General features: G+C 35.7%; 1 protein-coding gene across 4 annotated transcripts in view; it reads right to left on the reverse strand.

The window, feature by feature from the left end:
- Positions 1-519: 519 nt before the first annotated feature.
- LOC106882492 (toll-like receptor 4) overlaps positions 520-16,756 on the reverse strand; it is a 31,476-nt gene continuing 15,239 nt past the window's right edge. For 2 of the 4 annotated variants that reach the window (XM_089353133.1, XM_089353135.1), the window contains exons 2-3: positions 11,293-13,551; positions 520-1,186 (exon numbers count right to left, since the gene is read on the reverse strand). In XM_089353133.1, the coding sequence (XP_089209259.1) occupies positions 949-1,186; positions 11,293-13,551 (2,497 nt within the window). In that variant the 3' untranslated portion in view covers positions 520-948. Of the gene's footprint in view, positions 1,187-4,393; positions 4,493-7,200; positions 7,516-11,292; positions 13,552-16,756 lie in introns of all 4 variants that reach the window. The other 2 variants (XR_016242081.1, XM_089353134.1) reach the window with 2 other exon arrangements.

Raw genomic sequence — 16,756 nt, forward strand, 5'->3', positions numbered from 1 at the left:
AGGATCTGGGTATGCATGTTCAGAAACCGCTTTGGGCTTTTGCAATTCCGCAAAGGTCTAGGGTAAAATTGCAGTAGAATTTCTTGAGATTTCTAGTATACTAGTCGACAAGTGTTTTGAATTATAAAATCTTTACTCTCGCTGACGCCTGGAAACTGACCATTGCCCCTGTTTGAAGTAAAATCTTTGCAATTTGGGCTGCTGAGATATTTGCATTAAGGGGCACTCTAATTTTCGAAGAAAGATGTTGTTTTTCTACTTGTCTCAAAATAACAGTTTCTTTGGGACATGCATTCAACTTATTAGCAAGTGTAACTTTTGTAATAACCAGCAGAGTTTGCCACAAATTACCAGGGGTCATTTAAGGTGCGATCAAGAGCCTCACAAGAATGTCTATAAAACATTCTGCTTGAGAATCTAGAGTGATGTTATATCATGGATAATATACAGGTTTTGTTTGAAATTTCAACAGATTATAAAAAATTCGTGATATATGGATAAAAAAATGAATGGGCTCTGTCAAATGTAAAATCTTTATTTGTTACAGATTAGAAGTGGGAAAAACAATGCAAAAACGGGTTCCTCGATTCCAAATATATTACAGAAAGAAAATTACGAACAAGTGTTTATATTAAATTGATAATACACAATCGCAAGCAATTAGCACATAAAACAAATTATACAATGATCAACGAAATATTGATGTTGAAAATATACAAATGACTGTGACTGCATACAAAGAAACAACATGATTTTTGTTAATTAAAGTTAAAGGTTGTAATAAATATTTACTGAACAGTATAGCAATTTTCTGTAAGATTTCAGTCTCTCTCACACATACATAAATTCATAATTTTGATGCACACGTATAAAGAAGAAAATTACAAAATATTCTTTCAGTGATACCGTTATAAATTTGACATATAATTTAAATCGATCATACTCTTATTAACCTTCTCGTATAGACATTTTTAGATTTTTCCAGAAAACATCACTTGTCGTCGCGTTCTCCGTCGGAAAACATATATAACTCTGCATTTTGACTTGATGCTTTAATTGCAAAGGTAGAACGTCTACAGGAAGTTCTTCGAGCATTATGACAATTACCAAATCTCTTTCAGCGTGAACACATTCCATTTTAGCCATGTTATATTCAAACATACACCACTCACTTGACAAAAAGCTCCTGAAATTAAACGAAATTATACATTAATATAACTTAAAAGTACGAAACAATTATTGTCATAATTTGCTGGTAAAAACTGGGGGTGTGAAAGGAGAAAGAAAGAGTGAGAGGGAATGAGAGGGAGAGAGAGAGAGAAAGAGAGAAAGAAGATTAAAAAGAAAAAGATAAAGTAAGGAACAAAGAAAGAAAAAGAAAGAAAGAAAGAAATAGTATGGAGTGGGTTCTTCATCACCGTAGCTCACCTTATACGGTAGTATCCATGTATAAAATGGTTAGAGGGAATCGGGATATTCTTTGTGGTATATCCGACGCTGTGCTCTGCCACGGTTACAGACCACAATTCAAAAGCGATCTATTGAAATATACACTGCAGTAAGTGGGAGCGTTTAAGTTGTCTAAAAGTCTTCGAACCACAAAAATATGGCGAAACTTAGTCTGTCTTGCAACTCACATTATCCAAATAAATTCATCGTTCCATTGACTGTTTTCGATAATTTTGTCTAAGACGGAAAATGTCACTAGTTTTTGGCACAGAAAGTGCAATGTCTCTAGTAAACCTGATTTCTAAATACAGCCTATCAACCTTTCCTTTATCTGGTATATTTGCTATGAGATAGTTATCTACCTCAGTGTTGCTAGTAAACGGTACACCATGGTTTCGTCGTCTATTCACGGCAGTGTTGGAGATTTTCTTCTTTCCGGTCTCTCCCCCACGTTTAGTGCGTTTCATATATTGCCTGAATGCCTCGGACTCTCGACATTCAATTAGATCAACCGACTTGGATTTAACTTGGGAAGATGCTAATTTGAGTTGCTTGGTACCTCGACGATTCAACTCATAGTTGATAAATCCCACACTGCATTCTGAGTCGAGATTATAAATGGGAACTCTCTCTAGTTTAGCTAATTCCATGTTTATCAGACAAGGAGAGACTCTTTGATGATGTTTCCAAAACTAAACAGAACTCTGCTGGTTCTGGAAACCATCCGCTAACTTTGTACGAAGCCTCTTCAGTGCTTGTAATACCTCTGGCTTCCACTTGGCTGCAATAGCTTCAACAGAACAATATATATCTTCATCATATCTGGTTTCCTGGAATCTGCTAGAAGATTCAAAACTGAGTGCAGGACTATGTACATTTAGCAATCGGTTTGTATCCCCTCTGGAAAGGTCACCATAAAGTTGTTTGAAAGCAGGTACAAGTTTTGAGTCGGTTGTGCTTGCTGAAGTGGTGAGCGAAAGGAATGGTTCGACAAGGTGCAGTCCAGTCAGCAATCCTGTGCAATACGAGACTTTGAGGAACTCCAGATCTTTGAATCATCGAAGGAAACAAGCTAATTGGTTTGTAACATGCTCGTATTTCGCCAGATACGATGCTATACCATTCGGGTCGTACAAAGTTATTGCACAAGTAGTAAGACGGTTAAAGCGTTCATTCTTCAGGGCAACGAATTGATTAACCCGTGGTTGAATGTGCTTGTCGAATTCACCAGTTTTGTTCCATGACTTGCGAGCAAAATCATGACTGATTAATCTTGTTATGCAGTCAAGAGCCTGAACAGTGACACTGGATGAGCTCGATGTTGCATTTACAAGAAAATTCGAATAAATTTTGTCTCGACTAATTGCGTTCTCGATGTCCCTCCACTGTTGTTATTACTCGATTGAACATAAGTGAAGGGTGCACATTGCAAAACAGACGTGTTCTGTGCTGAGATTTCCTGCTACGATCTCTCCAATCTCAACATTGTGTGATGTTTAGTCCGAGATAACAAAATCAGTATTTTCAAATAATATTTTAATCGGGATATTATTTGCTGCTTCTAGTAGCGAAAGTGCTAGTAATTTTCGAGTCAGCTAGGTTATTTCTTGCTTGTGATGCTACAAGCAGAGTCGGTAGAGCTCTGTAGCGACCATTAATAATCAACCCCTGGACGGAGAAAGATCCAGCTCCCTGCTTTCCAGATCCATCATCAGAATAAGTAACGACTGACATTTTATCAGAAGAGAACTCTTACAATTTCGTCCCAATGCCAGGCTCTTGAATGTTACAGGGTACAGATAAAGTGTCTTGATCGACGAAATCCGCCTGATCATGTGCCTTCCAATTTCTACCGAACAGTTTGTTACCCACTGTTATCAAAGTCCCTTCCGCTTGTTTCTGAAACATATGATATACACTGGGTTTTTTGAAAAATAAGGATGGCTGGTGAATCGTATAAATTCAGCGTTTGGCTTATAACATTCTGTAACACAATTGCAGCGTGGAAGGTGTTTATAAGCCATTTAAAACACACGAAAACCATTAGATTCACTTCAACATTTATATTTAATTTATCAAAGTATTTTTGTCGCTTTGAAACCGCGACCTGTTCACTGACAAAAATTCCATGGTGCAGTAGCTGATGTAGACCAGAAGCACACACATCAGTGGCTACGCAGCTCAGAACTAAATGCAGAGAGCGAAAGGTTTATCTTAGTTGCTTCAAAATCAGAGCTTATTGACCCGTAACTACCAAGCCATAGTGATGAAAAATGGAGTAGACTCAAAGTACCGGTACTGCAACGATGAGATAGAAACAGTGGACCACCTAATCTCTGGGTGTAATGTTTTAGCACGTACAGAGCATAAATCAAGACATGACAGATTTGGTCAATATCTACACTGGTTAATCTGTCGGCATTATAAAATCAAAACTGCTGACAAATGGTTCAAGAACTACCCTGAGGCTATAACTGAGGGAGAAATTGTAACAATTTTTTTGGACTTTGCTCTACTTACAGACTAGACATTCAAAGCTAATGAAACAGGTATCGTTGTGAAAGAGGAAAACAATAAAGTCTGTTTATTGACTGACATGAGCATACCTTGTAATCATAATATCTCGGCAAAAGAATTTGATAAACTCAGAAATACCGTTAAACATTTCGTTCAGTGTGCTAACGATTCAGCTAGCTCACTGCCATAATAATAATAATAATAATAATAATAATAATAATAATAATAATAATAATAATAATAAATACGCATATCAACATCCTACAAAACAATAATATCAGTTATCTATAACTGACTTATAAACCAGCTGGGAAACAATGTCTTACCAGAAGAACAAAAAAGGGTACCGAGAGGGTTGTATGACTGCAAAGAGCAACTTTTGGTAAACCGAGCAATTAAAGAGGACTGTAAGAGGAGAAAGACAAACCTGAACATGACTTGGGTTGATTACCAAAAACCATTCGACAGTGTTCCACACTCATGGATACTGGAACCTCTCCACACAAGTAAGGTAGCCCTACCACGACTAAAATACATTAAACATGGAATGGCAAACTGAAAAACCAGTATAACGTTAAAAAGTGACTCATAAGTTATTAAAACCTATCCTATATCGATAAGAAGAGGGATTTTCGAGGGAGAATCACTGTCACCCCTGCTTTTCTGCCTTTCTCTGATCCCGCAAACAAACTTGTTAAACGAAACCATCATGGGTTATAGGTGCTACGGACAAAAAAATAAACTATCTCCTAGTGTAATTTTAGCCTAAAACTTTTCGCTAAAAGCATCATGGAACAGAGAAACCTTACCAAAATTGTTCAGAGTTTCAGCAATGACATCAGAATGATCATGGGCCTGGACAAATTGCCAGAGTCACACTGAGAAGAGGTAGGTTATTTAACACTGAGAACACTGCAATCGACATAGACACAGAAATTAGAGAATTAGACCACAACCGCCCACACAAATATCTAGGAAAAGAAGAAACAGCTAAAATACAACATACATAAGTGAAAGAGAAAATTAGGAGAGAGTATTACAGAAGAATTAGACTAATATTAAACACTGAACTTAATGCTAAAAATAAGATAACACGCTCGTGATACCAGTCATAAATTACAGCTTTAACATAGTAAAGTGGAAGATCAGTGAATTGAGAAACCTAGACAGAAAAAACAGAAAACTACTAACAGCGTACCGAAATCACCACCCCAAAACAGACACAAACGGATCATTGCTACCCCGCTCAGAAGAAGGCCGTGGTCTGATACAGTTAAAAAGCTACTATAGAATAACAACAGTTGGACTAACAAAATACTTAGAAACAAAGAACGGAAGACTACTGCATTTAGTAAAATAACATGAAAAAAAAAAGAAAATGTTTTTCTCAATACAGAAGAGAAGCAAAATACACTAACAAACTGACCTCAGATGACAACATAGCAGAAATGGTTAGAGAGACAAAAAACATTAAAACTAAATTACAAAATATACCGCGGTAGAAATGGAAATAAAAATCATTTCATGGCCAATACCCGGCAAGACTTGACAAAGAGGAAGTGAGCCTATGTAAAAGCCAACAATGGCTCAAAATCTCTGAACTAAAAACCGAAACGGAAGGACTGATTCTCCCTACACAAGATAAATACCTGACTACAAGCAATTACAAAAACAACATAATTAAAGCAGGCCTCAACACCAAATGCAGAGTGTGCAACCAGCACAATGAAACAGTTAACCACATCATCTCAGGCTGCCCAGTCCTTGCCAAGTCTGAACATGTATACAAACACGACAAAGTAAGCAGTTATATCCACTGGTTAATATGCCAACATTACAACATCAAAACTGACAGCAGCTGGTATAAGCATGAGTCAAGCAAGGTACAAGACAACGATGAGGTAACAATCCTCTGAGATATGCCGGTTCAAACCGACAAAGAAATAAAATCTAATTGCCCAAACATAATAGTCAAGGATTGGGGGAAAACACCTCCTGCTTACTTTTGGACATTGCAGTCCCTTCTCATGAAAATATTGTCAAAACAGAAATGGAGAAATTATCGAAATACAAAACATCGAAATTGAAGTATTCAAAATGTGGGGCATGAAGGTAAATACAATACCAATAATAATTGGAGCATTGGGCATGATAAAAAATCATATGAACAAAAATGTAGAAGCTATCCTTGGATACTCAACTCTACACACTGTCCAAAAAATAACCTTGCTAGGAACAACCCACATCCTACCCAAAATATTATCAATCCAATAATACAACCTAAAAAAAAAATCCTCAGAAATACAGGACACACTCTATTCAGTATTTGCCCAGTGAAATAAACTCCCACCAGCAAGCCAGAAAACGAAAAGCATTACACATTCAACACACAATACAAGCAGTAACACAACAAAAGAAAGCTCCACGCCTCAAAGAAAAAAAAAGCCAACGCAACACAGTACAGGGAAGAGTTCGCACACTCCCAACAGGAGAAAAGAATTCACAATGCAGCATACATCCCAGCAACACGAAGGTTTTGCAGATGATGCAATAGAAATTTGCCTTAATCTACAATATATTGAAGTTATATAATATTAATGATAATAATAATAATAATAATAATAATAATAATAATAATAACAACAACAACAACAACAACAACAACAACAACAACATAATATATTAATAAAAATATTAATAATAATAATAATAATAATAATAATAATAATAATAATAATAACAACAATAATAATAATAATAATAATAATAATAGTCAAGACGAAGAGCGCGATTCGATTGTATAGATATTTTATTTGAACAATATTTCAACAGTATGTCTGTCTTTGTCAGGTTCAAAATAAGAGGTGATTAAAAATTCAAAATTACAGAAATTAATTTCTGTAATTTTGAATTTTTAATCACCTCTTATTTTGAACTTGACAAAGACAGACGTACTGTTGAAATATCGTTCAACAAATAAAATATTTTACAATCGAATCGCGCTCTTCGTCTTGACTATTTACGTTCGTGAAGAGTTACGTCAATCCTTTTCAAAATATAATAACAATAATAATAGTAATGATAACAACAACAACAACAACAACAACAACAACAACAATAATAATAATAATAATAATAATAATAATAATAATAATAATAATAATAAAATAATAATAATAATAATAATAATAATAATAATAATAATAATAATAATAATAATAATTGAGGAGTTACCTCAATCCTTTCTATATTAACCAAAATGAAGTAGATTGACAAATTTATTTTTTGAACCAGTCGAAGACACGCGAGATGTCGAAATATTGTCCACAAGATAACAAATGGCACTCTTCTTTTAATTTTGACTCTATATCTTCAGGAGGAGTTACCTCAATCCTTTCTATATTAATCAAAATGAAGTAGATTGACAAATTTATTTTTTGAACCAGTCGAAGACACGCGAGATGTGGAAATATTGTTCACAAGATAACAAATGACACTCTTCGTTTAATTTTGGCTCTATATCTTCAGGAGGAGTTACCTCAATCCTTTCTATAATAATAATAATAATAATAATAATAATAATAATAATAATAATAATAATAATAATGATAATAATAATAATAATAATATTCAGACAAATACATAACAAAAACACCAGGACAAGCAATTTTATATATCATAGAGAAAATAGCACTACAAAAAGTAGCACTACTAGGCACTAAACACATCCTACGTAAAACGCTTTCAATACAGCAAACCACAGCACATACCCAAGGCACACAGAACTGCACTCGATAGCGCAATGAAAGCACGTTATAAAAATAAGACGACTGAATAATAATAATAATAATAATAATAATAATAATAATAATAATAATAATAATAATAATAATAATGATAATAATAATGATAATAATAATAATAATAATAATAATAATAATAATAATAATAATAATAATAATAAAAATAATAATAATAATAATAACATTCCTGCTTCCAAAAAATGAGGAAACAAACGAACCAAAAAATTATCGACCCATAATCTGCTTAACAACGATGTATAAGACACTAACATCCGTCCTAACTGAGTATACCTATAGTTTTTTAATAGAAAGTAGCATATTTCCTAATGAGCAAAAGGGATGTAAACGTGGATCTTATGGTTGTAAAGATCAGCTACTCATCAATAAGATGATCTTAGAAGATTGTCACAAGCGACACAAAAACTTGTCAATAGCCTGGATAGACTATAAAAAGGCCTTTGATAGCCTACCACATAGCTGGATTAGGAAATGTCTGGAAATGTATAAAATAGCTCCTACTCTGCGAAACTTTTTATCTGTAAGTATGAGATCATGGAGAACCACACTGACGTTGAACAATGACAATGAATCTCTAAATGCTGGAGATGTAAGAATTTCATGTGGCATTTTCCAGGGTGACTCACTATCACCACTCCTCTTCTGTCTAGCCCTAATACCGCTCTCAAAATTGCTCAATGATGCACAGTATGGTTATAAAATATTTGATAAAAATATAAATCATCTCATTTACATGGATGATTTAAAGCTTTTTGCAAAGAATGACCAACAACTCAAAGGCCTACTAGCGATTGTTAAACAATTCAGTGATGACATCAGGATGCAATTTGGCCTTGATAAATGTGCAAAAGCTACCTTTATCAAAGGAAAAATGACAAAAACATCTAATGTGAACCTTGACCAGCAAAATGTCATAAAAGAGTTAGAACCAGCGGAGAGCTACAAATACCAAGGGGTAATTGAAGGGGACAATATTAAGCATTCAGTGATGAGGGAAAGGATCAGAAGAGAATGTTATCGCAGGGTGAGAGCAATACTGAAGACAGAGATAAACGCAAGAAACAGGATCGAAGAGATCAATGCTCTAGCCATACCAGTCGTGACTTACAGTTTCAATATCGTTAACTGGTCAATTACTGAAATATGTAATGTTGACAGAAAAATACGAAAACTGTTGACAATGCATAGAATGCACCACCCTAAGGCAGATATAGAACGTCTTTATCTGCCAAGAAAAGAGGGAGGCCGAGGACTTCTACAGCTGGCATTAACAATGAAGGTAGCCACAATTGGCCTAGACACCTATCTGAAAAACTCTGCGGACTGGATGCTAAAACTTGTCTCAAAACATGAAAGCCAGAAAGCATCTTACTCAGTAACAAAACAGGCAAAGGAATATCTAAGTGAATTCCAATTGCAACAAATTCAAGAATTAGACGAACTAGAAACACCTGCAGAAAAAGCTAAGCGCTTGAAAACCCGTGCTAAAATTGCTGCCTTAGATATTATGACTGAAAAATGGCATGGAAAACCTTTCAATGGCAAATACCCAAACAGAGCGAATAATGCAGATATTGACAAAGCCCTTACCCACCAATGGCTAATGGCCTCTGGCTTGAAATCAGAAACAGAGGGGTTTATCATAACAGCCCAAGATCAATGCCTACCTACAAAAAACTACCAGGCCAACATATTAGAGAACGGCAGCTCCCCATTATGTCGTATATGCCAACAACAAAATGAGACCATCGATCATGTTGTCTCCATGTGCAGTCTGCTTGCGCCTACAGAATATCTCAACAGGCATGATAGAGCTGCACAATATATTCAGTGGGTAATATGCAAAAACCTGGACTTGCCGCATGACAAAAACTGGTGGGAACACAAACCACCCCCAGTACTTGAAAATGATCACATTGCACTCCTCTGGAACTTCACCATTCAAACTCACAGAAAGATAGACGCAAATAGGCCAGACATCATACTGAAAGACTTCAGACAAAAATCATGCCTCCTCATTGATATGACCGTCCCAATCGATATAAACGTATCTGTCAAGACCTACCAAAAATTGAGCAAATATAAAGATCTTGAAATAGAAATTAGCAAAATGTGGAATCTGAAGACGAAAACAATACCTATTGTCATAGGTGCCCTGGGAATGACAGCGAAACGGGCTGATTACTACCTAGCTCAGATACCAGGAAACCCCAAAATGGCTGAAGTTCAAAAGATAGTGCTCATGGGAACTGCCCATATCCTACGTAAAATACTGTCTATGTGATCTCAAATTTTAAAACAAACACATAATTTTCTTATGGTTTCTTAAACATTCACTAGAACAAAACTGAACAAATCCAAATATATGGTACCCTAGGCATAACACCTACATGAACTTCTAACTTGTTGTCTCTTGAGGTCTCTGGGTGAGACTTGGATCCAACTTGTACAAATGCAAAACAAAAGTCAAACATAAAATAATAATAATAATAATAATAATAATAATAAAAGTTATTATTATTATTATTATTATTATTATTATTATTAAGGTGGTGAGCTGGCAGCATCGTTAGCACGCCGGGCGAAATGCTTAGCGAAGTTCCGCCGAAGTCGACTTTGCCTTTCATCCTTTCGGGCCGGACAAATTAAGTACTGGAGTCTATGTAATCGACTTAACCCCTCCAAAAAGAGAAAGTGCAACCGTCTTCCTCACTTTTACATACACTTTCTCCCCCTCCCCCCTCCCCTCCTCTTCCTCCTCTTCCTCCTCCTCCTCCTCCTCCTATCCTCCTCCTCCTCCTCTCCTCTCCTCCTCCTCCTCCCCTCTCCTCTCCTCCTCCTCTCTTCTCCTCCTCTCCTCTCTTCCTCCTCTCCTCTCTTCCTCCTCTCCTCTCCCCCTCCCCCTCCTCTCCTCCCCCCCTCCGCCTCGTCCTTTCTCCCCTCGCCCCTCCTTTACCCCTCTCCTCCTCCTCCTCCTCCTCCTTTCTCTCCCTCCCTCCCTCTCTCCTCCTATTTTCTCTCCCTCTGGCTATACCGTTAAATAAGATGTCTTACAAACAGATATTCATAAAAACATATAGCTACCAAACTGTTATAAGTTTTCTGTTTCAACATATCCTTTTCTTCAAGATAGAATCCAGTAAATTGTGCAAGAAAGCACACGTAAACGAAAAGTGTCACTGAAGAGGTCACAGATGTGTGATGGAAAATTTCCGAACGATGGACATGAGTTAAAATAATAAAATAAGAACAGTAATAAACGAGTGAAGAAAAAAATATATAGTGCGTGTGTTTATTTGACGAAAAGAAAGAAAAAAGTGACCACCGCGAAATACATTTATTTAAACACTTCAAGTAATGTGTTGGGATTGACGATTTAATTTTTTTTTAAATAACTTAAATTTATTAAAACAAAGAAGCTTTGTTCACATGAAAAAATGAAAGGAAAAAGCTAGAAATAAAATTAATACATTTTGATAAATATTAATGGACTGTGAATATTTACCTGCTAAGTAAAATAAGACATTTTCGACTGGACTGGATAGCAGACAATATATTTTCAGCAATCTGTTTACCTGCGGGAAAATCTCGATGATGGATATTCAGTTTAAACGTATCCTTTTCTTCAAGTTCTGGAATTAGATATTCAAAAACACAACCTCGATCTTCTTCTGCATAAGATACAAAAGCGTCATAAAGATATTCTCCAGTTTGTATTCTCTGATATGCGTATCGTTCTCGGATCATGTAATACAAATATCGTAGTTTCCATCTAAAATGGTAAACAAGAGCTCCAAAAGAAAAGCAACCCAGAAGCACAATAAGACATGCTACAGTGATAATTATACCGATAAATGATGAACAACTGTGGTTAAGATAGGTTATAATCAAAGGAAGCCGGCTGTCTGTCAACTTCCACACTGTTCCGTTAGGATGAGTACATTTCGAGTACATTATTTTCAAATGTGCTGAATTGCGTACTTTGTGCAGCCAAGTGAGAAATCTAATTTGCGAACAACCACATTTCAATTTATTGTTTTGTATGTTGACAGTGAGTTTATGGTATTCAGATATCTTTTCAATAGCATTAAAAGTGTTTTCTGACAGTTCCTGTAAAATGTTTTTAGATAAATCTAAATATGATAAATTTAACATATGACTAATCTTTACATCAAACGATTCCAATAAATTGTTGTGTAAATTTAAGATTCTGAGATTTTTCAGCTGTAACAAACTGTTGTTTGATAAATATTGAATGTGGTTATTTGAAAGATATAATTCTTCGAGGCTGGTTAAATTTAGAAAAGCTTTACTGAAACCTTCTTCGGCAACTTGCCCTGAAATTCCTATTGCGTTATTTTCGATATTCAAAAGTCGCAGACCAGTGAAAAATGTGAAGAATTCGTTACTGATATTATTGCATTGGTTGTGACTTAAATCCAGAATCTGTAATTGTTCTAAGCCTCGAACTGGGCCACTCCATGGACAAAATAAATTATTCGTTGCATTAATTAATCTTATCGCATTTGCATGTTTTATATGGAATGGTGGTATCGGAAATTGATAGTGGCAACCTTGTAGTAAGAGTGTTTTAAGAGATTTGGAGATCGTATAAGTGTGTGTAATATCCCTGTTGAGTAATTTATAACGAAATAATGGAAAGTTTTTATGTGATAACGTCGTACTAATGTCAATTAATTTAATGTTGGATAAAGTCTTGATTTCAAACAAATATTTTCCATATGTTAATATATTATTTTTCAAATATGCGTATTCCAATGTTTTGGGTAAAGAAGAAATAAAATTGGGCTCTATATATTCTAGTCTGTTATAGTTAAACTCAAATCTTTTCAGTGATGTATAATTTAGATAAAATGCTTCTCTCGCATATAAGGGCATTCCAAGATTATTCCTAGCAATGATATTACTGAGGGCAAGATATTCAAGATGATGAGTTGACTGGAAACTTTTGAAGAAATTATTGTCTCCATCACGAACATTATTATATGAAATATCTAGAACTGTTAGATTATTTAAATATTGAAATGATTTTTTATTAATTACATGTATTTCAGAGTAACTGAGATTCAAGTAGACGACATATGGTATATTCTGAAAGGAGCCACCCGTGAGAGTGTACAACATTGATTTATTCCGCTTTGTAGCAAAGCTAACATACTTTAAGTTTGACAGTTTTGTATACTCCACTCCAAAGTAACTATATTTATTACCTGTCATAGATAATTGTTCCAGTGAAGTTAAATGAGAAATAGTTTTACCGATATAAGTCGTAGATATGTTTGATAAGTTACCTCGTAATTTCAGAATTTTCACCTTAGTTAAATTTTGAAAGAGCTTTATAGGAAAAGAAACATAATTGATAGATAGTCGGTTGTACTCCAACGAGAGTTCTTTCAAGGACAACAAACCTTGAAAGGTGGTCGGTTGAAAACATTCAAGAAGATTATCATCAAGTTTCAGCACCTCTAATAAATTTAAATGTCTCAAGCTATCCGCTGGAATACTTTTAATACGATTTCGACTTAAATCTATTGACGTAGCATTCTTTGGAAAAGTATCAGGTATTTGAGTTAGATTTTGGTCTGTACAGATTACAGTACAGCGGTTGAAAATAATCTCAGTACAGTTGCAAACATCAGGGCAGTCTGTTCGACAATTTGCAGTCACTTTAATAAATGTTTTCATGAAGTAAGCAAAAGCTAAAATGAATATTCCCTTCATTGCCATGTAGATATCTTCATGCCTATAATAAAAGAAATATAAATAGTTTTAGCTTGGCAATATTTAGTGGAAATCTATGATAGCTCAAAGTCTGATTAAATATGCACATAATAGACAGAAAGAAATATATCTTACATACAAGTGATAAGGGAAAATTAAAAAACAGGAATATATTTGTTGCTAATCTTAAGCGAGATGTAATTGAAAATATATAATTTTTAATGTCATATAAAATATGATAAAATAACGAACGCAAGTGTTTTAAGGAGTTAATGTATGGATATATACATACAGTTGTTTCAGTGTAGTTTATTCACTTCATAATATTTTACCAATTAGTAGTATTCATTTATACACATTTCCTAGTAATACCACTAGATAGAGAAGTTAAACGTTGGGAAACTAAAATCATAGCGGCCAGACGAACGAGTGTGGATGTTGGGTCGAAGGTCGCGGAAATGTTTGAGTGCACGCAGCCCCTCGTGGTGAGGGATTACCGTGTAAGAGCTCTGGATTTCAAGAGTGAAAAGAAGTTTAGAGGGGCCAGGAGGGAAGGAGAAAGAGGTAAACAAATGAAGCGCATGGTTGGTGTCATGGATGTGAGAGGGGAGGGAAGCCACAAGGGGGCGGCAAGGACACGGTCAAGATATCTGGAGATGAGTTCGGTGGGGCAGTTTCAGGCGGAGACGATGGGGCGGCCAGTGTTGTTAGGTTTGTGGATTTGGGAGAGGAAGTAAATAGTGGGAGTGCGAGGGGTGCGGATAATGAGGTTGGAGGTACTGGGGGAGACGGGAGGAGGAGATGAGGTCATGGATAGTGGAGGACACAGTCTGTTGGTAGCTGGGCATGGAGTCAGAGGGCAGAGGGCAGTAGAAGAAGGTGACTTGAAGTTGGCGGAGAGCTTCCGCCTTGTAGAGGTCCGCACGCCACACCACCACGATGAACTACTTGAGATACTTAGTCAGCGCCATGAAACGTGAGAAAATATGATGCGTTTTTCACATTTTCTAATATTGTATACATGTACACGTATCTTTAAATGTAAAAAGTGTCATCTTCAATAGAATTTCTTAATTTGTCGTACATGTATATTTTAGCTGACATTTTAATTGCCAGCATCAGTATCCATTACGCATTTAAGATAAGGTACGGTAGGATAGGGTATTGAGATATTTTGAATGAGGAGGGTGGTCGATGCGGTAGGTGAAGTAGCTAAAGGATGTCGATGCAGAAGGAAAAGTGGATAAAGTGGATGTCGATGTAGAAGGAAAAATGGCTGAAGTGGGTCGATATGGAAAGAGAAGTGGTTAAAGGGGGTCGATGGTCGGAAAAGTTTGGTGAGCCCCTACTTTATATGTTCTCAAGAAATATTAGTCGTCTTAGAAAAGCAGAGTAAAGAACCAATAGTGTGCTCTACAGTGGAGACTACAATATGTTGGGGGTATTTAATATAGTTTAGAAGCCATAGTTACGAGATATATATACGTACACACACACACACACGGATGCACGCACACACACATATTCACACACACACTCATGATTATTTTATGAACTTCATTAGCTTACAGCTGTTTCTACTATAAAATACAGTGGGCTGATAATTGAGTGCCTGAATAACATCTCATTGCTTTACCGGAATCTCGAAACAGCTGTAAGCCGATGAAGTTCATATGTATTTCTTTATTGCCCACAGAGTGCTAAACATAGAAGGGACAAGCAAGGAAAATGAGATTAAGTCAATTACATCGACCCCAGTGCGTAACTGGTACTTATTTAATCGACCCTGAAAAGGATGAAAAGCAAAGTCAACCTCGGCGGAATTCGAACTCAGAACGTAGCGGCAGAAGAAATACCGCTAAGTATTTCGCCCGGTGTGCTAACGATTCCGCCAGATCGCTGCCTTGTCATGAAGTTCATATGATAATCGTCTTGTCCTCTGTCATCTCTTTTCCTTATACGTATGTATATATACACATGTATGTAATCCGTCTAAGAATCCATAAGTCAGAAAAATTATGTACTTGTATATTTGTGAATGAAGTGATTATATGAATCGAAGTTAACAGTATTATATATCCATTACGGCCGATCTTACTAACTGCGTTCGCACCAGGGGTTCAACGGGATGTTCGATAGTAGTTTGATTACATAAGACTCTAAGGAGACCAGTGTTAAATAATCGGGTCGTTACCTAGCATCCTTTTCAACTCCTAGTGCGGAAACTCTAGGTAAGATCGACCGTAATGAATATGTAATACTGTTCACTTCGATTAATACATATATATTACGGAGATGTACTTGCATAGTGAGTGACATGATCTGAGATCGTGTGCCGAAACAAAAACAATTGCAGTGTGGAAGATGTTTGTAAGTTATTTAAGAACACACAAAAAACCATTAGATTCACTTCAACATTTAAATTTAATTTGTGCCAAAATATTTTCGTCGCTTTGAATCTGCGACCTGTTCACTGACAAATCTTCATGCTGCATATTGAATTAAAATGTTACATTTAAATGTTGAAGTGAATTTAATGGTTTTGTGCGTTCTTAAATGGCTTACAAACATCTTCCACGCTGCAATTGTTTTTGTGTACACACACACACACACACACACACACACACACACACACACACACACACACACACACATATATATATATATATATATATATATATATATATATATATATAGATAGATAGATTCAGATGAATATAATACTTAAGTTGAGGCACCAGAATTTAATACGGTAGTATCCATACAATTTCATAATAAGGTGATTAAAAGCAAAATAAGCAACAAGGATTTCCAGAGGTAATGCAGTACGATCGCTTCACGCAACTCCATTTAATTGAACAATGCAATCGTTACATCAATTTAAATGCAGAGCAATCCTCAGCTGCATAAAGACACAAAATTGAATTAAATTAAAACAGATAGACACATTAGTATAATTTTACCTAAAATCTCCAAGAAGGTAAGGAGATAGACAAAGAACATGCTGCCTTCACTTCAGCTTAGAAGCTACTAAGGTATCAGGAAGAAAGACTTGTTACAGATTTTGTTATCACTGTTTTATGGGGTCAGTTTTAATTTATAGACTAGTTTTATCAATTTTTTTTATATCTAAGATCGAGAGAACAAGGAGCAGTGTCTGTTAGGAATGAGGCTGAGGGAGTCGGCAGAAATCATAGTGGGTATAGTCATAAAAAACTATCAAGATT

The sequence above is a fragment of the Octopus bimaculoides genome, chromosome 1 (genome assembly GCF_046866305.1).
Source record: "Octopus bimaculoides isolate indiv1 chromosome 1, ASM4686630v1, whole genome shotgun sequence".
In the NCBI taxonomy this organism is placed as follows: domain Eukaryota; kingdom Metazoa; phylum Mollusca; class Cephalopoda; order Octopoda; family Octopodidae; genus Octopus; species Octopus bimaculoides.